The sequence below is a fragment of the Brassica oleracea genome, unplaced genomic scaffold (assembly GCF_000695525.1).
Source record: "Brassica oleracea var. oleracea cultivar TO1000 unplaced genomic scaffold, BOL UnpScaffold00895, whole genome shotgun sequence".
Taxonomy (NCBI): Eukaryota; Viridiplantae; Streptophyta; class Magnoliopsida; order Brassicales; family Brassicaceae; genus Brassica; species Brassica oleracea.
This window is the reverse complement of record NW_013617507.1, coordinates 31,965-46,056: the sequence shown is the minus strand read 5'-3', so window position 1 is coordinate 46,056 and position 14,092 is coordinate 31,965. Positions and strand designations below refer to the sequence as shown.

The 14,092-nt window shown below is 33.1% G+C and overlaps 3 protein-coding genes across 4 annotated transcripts; 2 read left to right on the top strand and 1 right to left on the bottom strand.

The window, feature by feature from the left end:
* The first annotated feature begins 4,281 nt into the window (after window positions 1–4,281).
* On the top strand, window positions 4,282–5,033 carry LOC106320365 (VQ motif-containing protein 25-like). The gene has a single exon (XM_013758722.1). It carries the CDS (start codon window positions 4,351–4,353, stop codon window positions 4,882–4,884), a length of 534 nt encoding a protein of 177 aa, XP_013614176.1. The 5' UTR covers window positions 4,282–4,350; the 3' UTR covers window positions 4,885–5,033.
* An 80-nt stretch (window positions 5,034–5,113) lies between these two features.
* Window positions 5,114–6,977, bottom strand: LOC106320364 (probable plastid-lipid-associated protein 9, chloroplastic). The gene is made up of 7 exons (XM_013758721.1): window positions 6,607–6,977; window positions 6,334–6,455; window positions 6,169–6,252; window positions 5,983–6,079; window positions 5,612–5,828; window positions 5,478–5,530; window positions 5,114–5,386 (listed from the first exon to the last, which is right to left on the bottom strand). Exons 1-7 carry the CDS (start codon window positions 6,844–6,846, stop codon window positions 5,291–5,293), a joined length of 909 nt encoding a protein of 302 aa, XP_013614175.1. The 5' UTR covers window positions 6,847–6,977; the 3' UTR covers window positions 5,114–5,290.
* Window positions 6,978–11,042: 4,065 nt separating this feature from the next.
* LOC106320362 lies at window positions 11,043–13,492 on the top strand. Of its 2 annotated transcripts, XM_013758719.1 has the most exons (3): window positions 11,043–11,398; window positions 11,508–11,605; window positions 11,963–13,492. In XM_013758719.1, exon 3 carries the CDS (start codon window positions 12,045–12,047, stop codon window positions 13,344–13,346), a length of 1,302 nt encoding a protein of 433 aa, XP_013614173.1. In that variant the 5' UTR covers window positions 11,043–11,398; window positions 11,508–11,605; window positions 11,963–12,044; the 3' UTR covers window positions 13,347–13,492. The 2 variants fall into 2 exon arrangements, with proteins under 2 accessions (XP_013614173.1, XP_013614172.1); XM_013758718.1 differs by having other exon boundaries at window positions 11,043–11,605.
* Window positions 13,493–14,092: the final 600 nt, after the last annotated feature.

Here is a 14,092-nt window from a genome sequence, read left to right as displayed (position 1 = left end):
ACGCAGTTAGTGAAACACTATTTACGCATATGGAATATGATTTCATTCTTCCAGTGTATGCAACGAAAAGGAAGAAGATACATAGAATTGGAGTCACTCCATAAAACATTACTACAACACGGAGGTAGTTTAGATGGTAGTATCTAAAAACAAGAAGCAAAGCTAGAACATAAAAACAATGCTTAGAAACCATAAACCCATGTTACACGTCATGGGTGAGTGCTCCGGCTTGATACAGTGCCAGTGTTTCAATCAAGTAGTTCTCTGCAGCTACACAAAGATTTTCTTCAGTGAGAGCCATACACTTCAATTCCATCCCAACGGCGTGCATTTATAACATAATAAGTGTAAATACAGCGGAATTACCTATACAAAGCCAAAGTCACTTAGTTCTATAAAAACATTTATTCTAAGCCAAATGTTTTTGTCTTGGAATCACAAAGAGAATATGACATGAGCGAACTACAATCAATACATAGCACAAGATAAGCATTTCTATTTATATGGAATAGTAAATCTATATATGACATGGTACACATGGTTACATAGAATGGAATTGTTATACATTACCATTTGCGAGGAGTGAACTACACTCGATACATAAAACAAGATAATTATTTCTATTTGATATAGTATTGTATATATACATATAACTTGGAACACAAAAGTACATTGAATGGAATATAAATTCTAAATACCTTATGATTGTTTCTACATCATAAAGAAGTGCAAAACAAAAGGGTACGTGAATGATTAACAATTTAAGCTATTCCATGTCACATAGCATAGACCGATCAAATAGTTCTACATATACTATGTTTGTCTCGATTCCAAACAAAATTACCATAGACTTCGATGTAAGAAGATGAGTAAGACAAATCGGTAAAAGTTCAACCCTAAATCGATTCGGTGACCTCTGTCTACTAGATCCGACATGCAACCCAAAATAGAGTTTATATTTAACAATTTAGATTCGACTAGGCTGGACTACATCCCAAATAGGGAAAAAGAGCATCACAAAAATAGAATTTAAAGCACACACCCTAGAACTTACAATATTGCAACAGATCTGAGACAAAGCGCCGATGTGAATGGGAAAAGGGTCACTGTGCTCCTTCTCGCCGATTGGACTGTCACGACGTCTTTTCGCAATAGATTCCCGAAGTGGAGACGATGTCCCTTTGCAACACAGTTAGAGAAAGAAATAAACTCAGAGAACACAGACGGTGGCGATGGTGAGGAGGAAACGTGGTTCGAAGAGGTGGAGAAAACTGTGGATCAATTTTTCAAAATTTACCAAATAAAGGTAAAAAGAAAGATGTGAATATAATTATGCCACGAGTAACTTGAAACAACTAATAACTAGGATTTTTTATTTTTATTTTCTTCAGGTTTCACCGGTCATCACTCAAGGCAAAATAACATTATTACATAAAGTGGAATGGGTGTATCGAAAATCTAGGGTATTTAGTTATCTAGTGAATTATGTCTTTTTTCATGGTCATTCGGACCGATTTCCCTTTCATTTTCTTAAAATGTCTCGGTGTAGAAAAAAATAAATTTGTAAGTTAAAAGAGCTCAAATCTCAGTATTCGGCTCAGTTACAAAAAAAAAAAATCTCAGTATTTGTTATCCTCATCCTCAATTCCTCATGTATTCTCGACAAACATATATAACAAAGTCTGAAATCCTGGATATCCAATTAAACAGATATGATATATCATATATGATATACATTATATTATATCTTTGGTTTTGTAACAAAAATTACCTATTTAGAAGCATACACTTTGCAAGATTATCATGAACGGTATAATTAATTAAGCAAGAGATTATCATTTCCTCAAAGTAAACCGTACTTAGTTGGATTAAATATTGTGGATTCATTTGGTTTGTTAACAAATTTTAAAACTAAAAATCTGTCGGGGGTCCATCCACATTCCAGCTAAGGAGAGATGTACAAAAAGATTAGAACTGGGAACCATGTCAAACAAATACGAGGAGGACCACCATACGGCTTAACTATGGACACGTGTCTACCATACATCGGCTTAGTAGCATGCATGTGGAATGTGGTCCGAATCTAAAAAGAGAGCACAAGACTCGTGTGTTCGACTCTGAGTCTCTCACGTACACGTTTGTACACAACAAAGTTGGAACCAAATCGGCAAATCCTTTCTGTAAGTTTCAGTTCTCTTTAGTCAAAAAAAAGGGTTTCAGTTCTCTTTATTGTTTAGCTGTTATAAACACTTCACGCTACGTCCATGATCCAACGGCTATTATTCGTTATGTCTTGTTATCGTCGAATCATTCACCATTGACTAGCTATTTCTCTGTAAACTATATATATGGGTCGTAGCTTAAGCAGCCATTAGAAAACTATATATACTGTTAATGTATTTCCAAAATATATTCTGACACAAAGTAAGGTCGTGCAACAAAAACCCAGGGGGTTATTTAAGGTTTTTAAAAAGGGTTTAATATGTTTCTATAAAGATGATCGATCGACCCACGTATATGACCTATCTAATTTATCTTTTTTTTTTTTGTTAATATCAACAAAAATATATCTTTTGTAGTCGACGTATATTTAGTTTAGCATGTAATATAGAGAAAAAGACAAAAATAGCACTAAATCAAGTTTTTGTTCCCAAACTAGCATTCAAGGTCAAAAGTCACAAAAATAGCGCTTAATGTTTTATCAAAAGTCACAAACTTATGGTTTAGAGTTAAAGGATGGGGTTTAGGATTTAGGATTTAGGGTTTAGGATTTAGAGTTTAGGGTTTAGAGTTTAGGGTTTAGAGTTTAGGGTTTAGAGTTTAGGGTTTAGAGTTTAGGGTTTAGAGTTTAGGGTTTAGAGTTGCTATTTTGGTCATTTTAGTTTTTGAGTTCTATTTTTGTGATATAAACTTAGAAATGTGCTATTTTTGAGATTTGCCCTATAATATATATAATATAGGGGATGATAGTTGTCTTCACTAATTTTTTTTCTTGCAAAAGTTGTCATATAGCAAGGAAGGGATATTTTATCAGATAATATATCTATAGCTATATGCATATCGACAATATATTCTTTTATAATTCGTGGATGGTCACTAATATACTTAAGTAATGAGCTTGTTGTATATATATAGATTTTGGATTCGAATTAGATAATGTATAAATAATATGTACATGTTGGATTGGATCATCCAAAAACATATATACATAAAAGTATAACATATTATATATTTCTTTACCATACTCCTTTGAGTCGTGCTTGTGTGCTAAATCAAAGGTATTAATTCTTATTTTATTTTTATTCGTATATTTTTATAAAGTTGAAAAGGTGAAAAAAATAGACGTAAGGAAGTGAAACTGCCTCGTGCATATGAGAAAAAGGACGTGAGACAACTAAAGGTAAAAGGTAATTAAGTGAGAGTCACCGAAGAGTCATGCCATCTCCATGTCTTCCACATTCCACTTTATCATTTATCTCCATCGTTTCTACATTATTGTCTTCATATTTTGATCAACTACCTTCTTTTCTTCTAAAAACCTTCAATTGCTTGATTGCAACAAAAAATGCAGTCTTCTTTCGCAATTATAATTATGAATACATGATACTTAACTTATAGGCCAAACATGAAAATGTAAAATAAAAGTCCAGATCAGTATAGGCAAAAAAGAATCTCTACCATCAACTAGACAAGTAATTAGTAATTTAGTATACGCCAATATTGTATTCTTGGGAAAAAAACAATCATAAGTTTGTTGAGTTTGTGTGCCTGACATGGGTACAAGTTTGTGAAATCCTACTTGTATATTAATTTAATCCATTAACTAGTACCACCTGCATTTATCTATTGTACACTAGCACAAACATAACACATAACATAAATATATAGTATTATGTAAACTATAAAATATGCCTTATTAAAGAAATTACAACATGATAATTTGATTAGTGGGAGAAGACCAATGCGCTTAAAGATATTTTATGTCTTGTGTTGACGCATACTTATATATCTTTCTTATAGTAACTAATACATGTAATTAGTTAATCCAACTAGCTTCTTTTGAGTTTTTTAATCCAATTAGTTTCTTTTGAATTTACATGATGGCTATAAAATTATAAAAATATTAACAAAGTTCCCATTTTATTATTCACATATGTCTAGTTCATATATACACTTTCCACATTTAAAATCATTTAAATTGAAGAATAATGATTTTAAATATTCTTTTTTTTGTTCTTGCTAATCATTTCCATTTTCCTCCTATAAAACCTTGACATATCTCAACTTACTATCATATTCACCAACTACATCTTTCTCTTCCTCAACAATCAACCCTAATATAACTCCAAAATGGAAGCCACCATCTTCAAGAAATCAAGAAGCTCATCATCAACCCTAGCGATGCACAAACAATCATACTCAATAACCAAAACAAAGCCAAAGATCCGTATAATTCATATATTTGCACCTGAGATCATCAAGACCGACGTTGCCAACTTCCGAGAGCTCGTCCAGAGCCTCACAGGCAAACCAGAAGACCATGGTGTTTCAAGGACAAAGACAAGAAGAGGTACTCATCGTCAAGTCCAAGACATGATCAACATGGAGAAACCAGGAGAAGTAGAGCGTTGTGATGATCAAGGGTTCTGCTCAAACTCAGAGATGGAAGATATGTCGATGACTTGGAACGGTGATAATGACGGTGGTGAGCTCTCAGGAGGGTTCTTGAATGGTATGGGAGATTTTGGAGGGTTTATTCAAGAACTTGGTGAATTTCCCTATTTGCCCTCGTCCGCCATGGACGTTTCTGCTTCTTCTAACTCGTCTTCTTCCTCCCATTTACATGGTGGATCAATTTTCTCAGATTCTCATCACCAATTCTAACTCTTGTCTCTCAAACAAAAGAGCTTTTTATAAGTGGTGTATTTTATCTTCTTAATTAGGTTTTTGTGGAAATATTTTTTGTTGTTTTTGTTTAGTCCAATAAATTGATATTATGTAAAGGTTAAACTCTTTTTTATTTCACCCTTAATGTGTTATGAGCTGATCATTGTCTTAAACACACTACTCCCTCTGTTTTTAAATTATGCATTTAGTTGTGGTTTGCACGTACTAAGAAAACATATTAAAATTTATTATAAATGCATATGTAACCTTTAATTTCGTTTATCAAAGTGTTAAATAATGGATAATGAAACGATATCTGTGTCCGGAGAGTTATATAGTAAGTTGTATTCAGTTTGTTTGACATTTATAGACATAAACAGAGGAACACAAGGACCTGTTCTTTTTAACTGTTGTATTCAAGATTCTCTATAACGCTCGATGAAGACGATGTTTCAACCCTCGTTAGAACTTCAGGCACTCCCAAAGTATCTCTTACAATCTACACAACAACAAAAGCACCGTTTCATATTCAGTAAGCTTCCCTGCAAGGTTTTTTAACTTCTAAGGGTATAACAATTCCATCAACTTACAAGAATCTCGTCGTCTAGATAAGATATCATGAAGAATCTCTGGTAAGATCCACCTGAAAGCCAGCAACGGCATGGTTACAATGCTACATGTGAGGAGAGCTAATGTTAAAAATGTTGCTTATAATATAAGTTACCAAGTGGAATTCTTAGACCATTGGCTAGAGTGTCCTTAACAGGTTCAGGAAGATGCTGCAACGTCGTGGTAGCTTGACCCAACAAACCTCTTAGCTGTTCCGGTACTGCTTCTTCAATAACAGTTGGCGACTCTAGCATTCCCTCTAGATACTCCTCCTTCATCCTCAAAGGCCCTTCCACTGTCAATTTCGATGTCAGGATGACTTTGTTTTCGATCTGCATAGACAAAATAACTTCTTCTTTTGAGTCTGCTTATTCATATATATATATATATATATATATATATATATATTTTTTATATCAAACAGTTGTTCTATTACTCAAAATACATATCCATAAGTTTTATACAAGAATGTATATATACATATACCATGTTTAACAGCTTAACGTTGGCGGTGGCCCTTGTGCTAGCATCTTTAATGACAATGTCCATACTTGATAGACTCACAAATGACGAAGGAAACCTCCTGCCACAGTCACAAACAGATAGAGAGCAATGAATAAAATGTTTTATTGCTTATCTATGAGAAAGATACATAGTAGTAAGAAGACTAACTCGAAAATAACACGAGCAGCAAGTGAACCAGGAATGTTGGATCCAAACCACTCAAAACTCCATCTGCCTTCAAGATAAGGAGACCTGTAAAAGTATCAGAAACCAGTTCATGTCATTGTCCTTTTAAAAACTTTAAGACCTGAAACTGATAATAGGAGCACATACGTGGTTGGTCTAGGAGTAGGGTTAAGCCGCTCTAGTGTAGTTATCCTCTCATTCACATCAATCTTTTGTAGATCAGTGATCTTCCCTGTAACTAAAGCCTCAAAGCCTCCAGCATCATTGAACTGAACTCGAACAGAGAGAGTAATCAGAAAACAGCTTAACCGTTGTGATTCTTGAAACAGAGGAAATAAAGCGGTTACTACTAAAGGAGGCAACTTTCAATTGAAGATATTGAAATCGAAGATCTAAAGACGGTAAAGGTAGAGACTTTACGGCGAGAATGAGCGATTCTTTGGCGGAGAGACGCTCCATTTCTCTGGCGTAAACTGAAGGGATCCCTTGAGCTGCCGCCTCTTGTACCATAGCTCTGCATATCATTCTCCGGGAATAACTCTTCTTCTCCTGGTGAAAATTGAGAGAAGCCCTTGTCGTCAACGGTGGTGATGCGGAGGATGAGAAGCTCAATCGAACCGCAGAGATGACGGAGACGGAACAGTGTTGTAGCAGTGCCATTGGAGAAGAAAGGTCAAAGATTGGTTTGGGTTACGCTGAGTAGGAATCTGAGGAACGACGAAGAGAAGAAGAGGACGAGAGAGCTAAAGCAAAGCAGCGTCTTTTGTTTACTGTTTGTCTTCTCCTCGTTATCAAACGATGCCACGTTTAGTCAAAAAAAAGTTTAAAATTTTTAACAAATGTTTATTTAACTTTTTTTATACAGGAATTACCTATGGATAATTGGGCAAATCTCCAAAATAACACATTTCTAAGTTTATATCACAAAATAACACTCAAAAACTAAAACGACCAAAATAGCACATTTTTAAGTTTATCCTTTGAAAATTTTAATTTTTTTATTTTTCAAAATTTGAAATCTTATCCTCAAAACCTCATTTCTCAACTCTAAACCCTAAATCCTAAACCCTAAACCCTAAACCCTAAACTCTAAACCCTAAACCCTAAACTCTAAACCCTAAACCCTAAAACCTAAATCCTAAACCCCACCCTTTAATTCTAAACCATAAGTTTGTGACTTTTGATAAAACATTAAGTGCTATTTTTGTGACTTTTGACCTTGAATGCTAGTTTGGGAACAAAAACTTGATTTAGTGCTATTTTGTCTTTTTCTCTTCTATTAAATAGATTATTTTCAAGTTTTGATTAAGAAAATAGATCATAAGGAAGAAAATGACAAAAATGTTTCATTTAATAGGTAAAATGGTCATAATACCCAAGATATATAAAAAAATAACAAAAATAAAATAAAATAATTTTTTTTATTATAGTTTAAGATTATATGTTTTCAAATTCGAATTTTTTTATAAATTTATTTTTTTATCATTTTTTTTTTCGAAAATTTTATTTTATTTTTTTCAATTTTTTTTTTTGTAATTCAAAAATATTTTTTGAAACTATTTTTAAAATTTTTATTTTCAAATTTTTAATATTTATTTTTTATTTTATAAAATTTTAAATCTCAATCCCAAATCTGCACTTCTCAACTCTAAACCCCAAGGTTTGGATTAGTTAAACTTAGGGATATAAATATATATTTACTACCTCTTTAATAAAATATTTTGGTCATTTTTATTCTTATGGTCTATATTTGTGACATAAATTTTTTTAGTGCTATTCTAAGGTATTTCCCATTATCTATTATTTAACTTTTTATAAATAAAAAAATTAGAAAAAATAATAGGCAAAAGACAAAGGCTGCAATGTAACTCAAAAGTCATAATTAATAGTAACAAAAATCTTTGCACATACGTGTATATATATGGGCAATTATTTTAACTAGATTATTTTAAAAATTTTATGGCAAAAAAAAAATCTTAAAGAGGAAAATGACAAAATGTTTCATTTAATAGGTAAAAAATACATTTTACTCTAGATATATAAATACAAATAAATAAATAAAAAATAATAAAAAGATAATATTTTTTTATAGTTTCAGATTATATGTTTTCAAATTTGAACTTTTTTATAACTTTTTTTGAAAATATTTTATTTTTTATTTTTTTAAATTTTTTCAAATTTTTTTTTGTAATTCGAAAATATTTTTAAAACTATTTTTCAAATTTTTAATATTTATTTTTTAATTTATAAAATTTTAAAACTTAATTCTAAATCTTTACCCCTTAACTCTAAACCCTAAGGTTTGAATTATTTAACCCTAGGGGTATAACCGTATAAGTTTATACAGTAGAACCTCTATAAACTAATAATGTTGGAACTTTGAAATTTTATTAATTTATAGAGATATTAATTTACAAAAATTTTCTTTTTAGATTTTTTTTTTTAAAATATATTTATCCTAAGATAATAAAAATATTTGATTTTAGTGTATAGACATTAATTGTTATTTTTTGAAATTAAATGTGATTTTCGATATAATATTAATAAATCTTATCAAAAATATACTAAGTGTTAAGAAATTAAGAAAATATAAAGATAATTTCATTGTGAATATAAAACAAATATTATAATAATAGGTACTTACTTATATAAAATATGTATACATATAAATTATTATAATTTTAATGGGACCATCTATTTACATAGAATTTTCAAAAAAATTATTATCTTATTATTTTATCGATTTGATGTGAAATTTTGAACCGGCCCAAGTTGGGACCGACAAAATTTATTAATTTATAGAGATTATTAATTTATCGAGTATTAATTTATAGATGTTCTACTGTATTTACCTCTTTAATGAGACATTTTGGTCATTTTAATCCTTAAAATCTATATTTATGACAAAAACTTTTTATTGCTATCCTAGAATATTTCTCTATATATATCTATACAGTTTTGATGCTATTAGAATCAGACCACAATTGTTCCCCGAAACTAAAGTTAGAAAAAAAAACATTATAACAAAATTAACCCATAAACAAAAATATTACTAAATTGGCATTAACTAAAAGGGAAAATAACTAAATTATTTTAAATTCTAAACATTTATTCTAATCCTGCTTTCTAAATACTAAACCCTAAATACTAATATTAAACCTCAAACCCCAATATAAAGAAATTTCTTTTTAAACATATTTTAGTTAATGTTATATTTGTCATTTTCTTCTTTATATACTAATTTGGAATAATGATATATTTTGGTGCTAATTTGTGATATTTTTTTTTGTGGAAGCCCCCATAGTCTAGTGGTTTGACTAAGGGTTCTGCTTCTACACCAGGAGGTCTGGGGTTCAAACCCCAGAAAACACAAATTATGCAGATTGGAGAAAAAGAGTTACAAGAGGTCTTCAACATAGTGCAAGGGCGTATCATCGAACATGGATCTCATAGAACAGCTCGGAGCGATGCAGTCAGACGTGCATTCTCATATGATGGTAGAATTGTCAGCTGTAGAATCGTCTATGTAATATTTCTCATCGTTGTAATAGAATAATTAATCATACGTTAAAAAAAAATTTGTGATATTTCTACATAATTAATCTCTAAAATATATGGTTAAATCATCAGAATCTGAAATTTACATCCAAAACTCTTTTTAGCTCTAATCTCGTGCTCAAGACAACGAGATATGAGAGAGAGGACGATCATTTTTCAACAGACTCATGATCAAGCTAGAAGTTTCATGGACATAGTTTCTCAGGTCCCCCCTTACCACCTTGAAGATGCCAAAAATGCTACTCCATCTTATCAGAAGGAAGCTATATTTTACGCTGATCTTGTTCTGTTAAATCTCCCTCAACTATTTCATGCAACTCTTTTCTTCAGATACCAAGTTTGTGCATTAAAATGGCATCCAGATCGTTACAACGACTCTACCAAGGTAACGAATACGATAATGTGGTCGCTCCCTTCATTTTGTTTTTGGAACTGATTACAAGTTGGTATGAAGAATGACCCGAGGAAAAATAGATGCTATGCATTGTGACATATCGACAGTTATGTACGTTTGCCATGAGCTAATAGGATTGGTTTAACTATCATCTCCAGTTCTGAATGGGACTCGGTAATAAAGTTAGCTAATACCATCTTCAATCAAACTTTATTTATTTTTTCTCTATAACTTACCTTAAATAGAGTAATTTTTGTTGCAGTGGTGTTACTATATAATATAATTATTTTATTATAGAGTGAAATATAGAATGATTCTATCATAGAGTAGCACCATTTAAACAAAAATTAAACTATAATAGAGTTACTCTATTCTGGTGTAAATTATAGAGGAAAAAATAGAGTTATATCAGAGATGTCCTAAGACCATCTCTAATGATTTACTATATTTTTTTCTCTAAAATAGAGTAACTCTATAATAGAGTTGGATGTTGTTACAATGGTACTCTATTTTAGAGTAAAAAATAGAGCAATGAACCAAAAAAAAAAATTACTCTATATATAAAGTAAAAATAGGTTTACGCTATTATATAGTAGAAAATAGAATACCATTGAAGCATTTTTACTATAAACTTTATTTAAGAGGAGAAAATAGAGTTACATCAGAGAAGACGGGAGAGTATTACCTCAAGCAAACTACTCCAGGTGGTGTCTATTTATCACACTTTTTATTTACCACCGGAAACATAGCAGAGTCAATGAGGCTGGTAAGCTAACACGGACAAAAGTGGCGTTGAGAACACTTGGCATATATAGTCAAAGAATTATTTTTTAAATGCAAAATTTAATAAAGTATATAACTTGGTATTAAAACGTAAAGGCTAGCAATAGCATCTAAACAAGGGTTTTGAGACTAAACTGGAGGGACACGTAATGAGATTTGGACCATTCGGTATACATTTGCAGAAATCAATTCGGCACATAATTAGTAAAGAAACTGAAAACGATCCTGATAATTCTATAGCCGTCCGATCACAAGAGTTGGTGATCATGGCGAGGAACTTGACACAAACCGGATCGTACCAGATTCGACCCCCTCTTTCTCTCTGCTGCTTTGAGGAGGTTTCGGTTCGTTAGCCCAATGTAAATCTAAAAAGGTAATAAAGAGCGAGTCTTCCATGGCGGGCGTTATCAGCTCAAGCTTCCAGCGTTGGTGTTATATCGCTGATTGATCGATTAACCTAAATCCCACCTCGTCCAGGTCGTTCATTCTTCTCCTTCCCAGCTCCAGATTTTTGTCTGTGTGGTTAAGATTGATTGTTCCTGGATCGAGAGAGTCGAGACTTCAATCTGGGCTTTTTGTTTCTTAGACAAGGATTCGAGAATCAGCTTTCTTCATCTTCTCTTCCTGTCATTTGAATCTGAATCGAATCTGAGAATTAACCAGCTTCGAGAAATAGCTTCCACGGTACTTACATATCTCTTCTTCTGTTTCTGTTTTTTTTTTTTGTTTAGATTTTGAATTCAGAATTGAATCACATCCCTTTCAAATTGTGATTGTCATTGTCTTTAGTGTAATTGATTGTCTTGATTACATGATTGTCGGAGAATCTTACTTTCCTTAACGTTTTGTATGCTTTTTTACTTATATTTGGTGTTTCTTCTATAGTCTAGGTTACTTAAAGATTGAAAAAACTGTGTGCCTGCCTAATAAGAAGTGCTAGATTTATTGTTTATGAGATGTTTCTTTCTCCAAGTTTTATCTTAAACAACTTGTGGACCGGATAAAGCTTATATTTGTGTCATTTGTTTCTCTTCCTTGCAGGATAACAAAGATCCCCCCATGGAGTAGACTTTGTTGACCACAAGTGAAAAGGAAGAGCCTTTTTTTTTGTTTTTGTTTATTGATGGGTGAAGAGTTAGCTGACACTATGAACCTGGATTTGAATCTAGGCCCTGGTCCTGAGTCGTCAGATCTCCAGCAGGCCCTAAGTGAAACTGTGAATTTCGCTGATTGGACTAGTGAGCCGCCTTCTGAGAGACCCTCAGACGCTGTGACAAGGATCAGAACCCGGCGTAGGACGAGGTTCAGACAACTTAATCTCCCCATCATCCCGGTTCTGTCTGAAACCCTTACCATGGATATAGAACTGAGCCAGTTGATGGGAAGCTCTCCAAACGGAGTTGCTTTCCAGACTGGCGAAGGTAGTGAAAGAGGCAACGAGAATCTGAAAATGTGTGAGAACGGAGAGGGAGCCACTGGGGACGGTATATCAGAGAAGAAAGCGGATGTTGACAAAAGCAGCGGCGGGGGCGATGGTAACTTCTTCGATTGTAATATATGTTTGGACGTGTCAAAGGAGCCGGTTCTCACTTGCTGTGGCCATCTTTACTGTTGGCCGTGTCTCTTCCAATTGCTAAACATCTCGGAAGCAAAGGAGTGTCCGGTCTGCAAAGGAGAGGTGACCTCCAAAACCGTGACACCGATCTACGGGCGTGGGAACCATAAAAGAGAAGTTGTTGAAGAGTGTTTAGATACAAAGATCCCTATGAGACCTCATGCTAGACGCATTGAGAGTTTGAGGAATACAATTCAAAGGTCGCCTTTTACAATACCAATGGAAGAGATGATTAGACGTATACAGAGTAGGTTCGACAGGGACTCAACCCTTGTCCCTGAGGCATCAGAGAGAGTTAATGATCGAGCCAATTCGATTCTTAACCGGTTGATGACTTCTAGAGGAGTTAGATCAGAGCAGAACCAGGCTAGTGCTGCATCAGAGGATATTGATCTGAACCCCAACATTGCTGCTCCTGATCTTGAAGGAGAGACCACCAGCACGAGATTCCATCCTCTGTTGATCCGGAGACAGTTACAGTCACACAGAGTCGCAAGGATCTCGAATTTCACCTCTGCGTTGAGCTCTGCTGAGAGGCTTGTGGACGCGTATTTTAGAACTCATCCATTGGGGAGGAGCCACCACCAGGAGTTGCACCATCATTCTCCTGTTGTGATTGACGATAGAGACTCTTTCTCAAGCATTGCAGCTGTAATAAACTCTGAGAGTCAAGTGGATACTGCAGTTGAGATTGATTCAATGGTTACTCTTTCGACGTCTTCTTCGAGGAGAAGGAATGAGAATGGGTCGAGGGTTTCTGATGTAGACAGTGCTGATTCTCGCCCGCCTAGGAGAAGGAGATTTACTTGAAACGAATAAAAGAAAACAAGGCTTTCAATCTGGGGAAGATGATGATGAAGAAGATTGTAACAGTGTTTTTCTTTTGTTTCTTGTTGGTTTGTTGTATCTTGATTTGTAAAACAGAGAATTTCAATTTTACCACATATTTAGTACCATTTTTCAGTTTTATAAATACTAATATATAAACGTTCAAAAATAATTTATAAAAAGACTAAACTAACATTCATAAATCGTTTATAAAATATTTATATAAGTTTATAAACTCAATCTTACCTCCTAAATGCAAAACTTTTAAATAATAACCATTAAACTTAAGCTCCAATGGTAGAATATTTTTGATTGAATGTATTTTTGAAAAATGGTAACCACGTATGATATTTCGAACAATTTCTTTTGTAAAATTCGGGATAGGGTGGTATTTTAAATATTTTTCAGAAATTGTGTTCTTATTGAACTTGAATCCATAGTTAAATTCCACAAAAATCAAAACATGTCTAAATATCGTGAAGAAAATTACTTCAACGCAGGTAATAATAGAGTGTATAACACAAATACACAGTTTTCGTGTTTTAATTACACGGGAGAACACTTATTGCTACTAGCAGAGTTATTTTCATAAATAGACACTTTATGTGTTTTTATTACAGCATAGAACACATTTTTGCTACTAAGACACATTTTGCTACTGAGACACATTTAAGTGGTTAATGACCCTTTTATCCTATGAAAAGCGAAACCAAATATGGGTATATGAG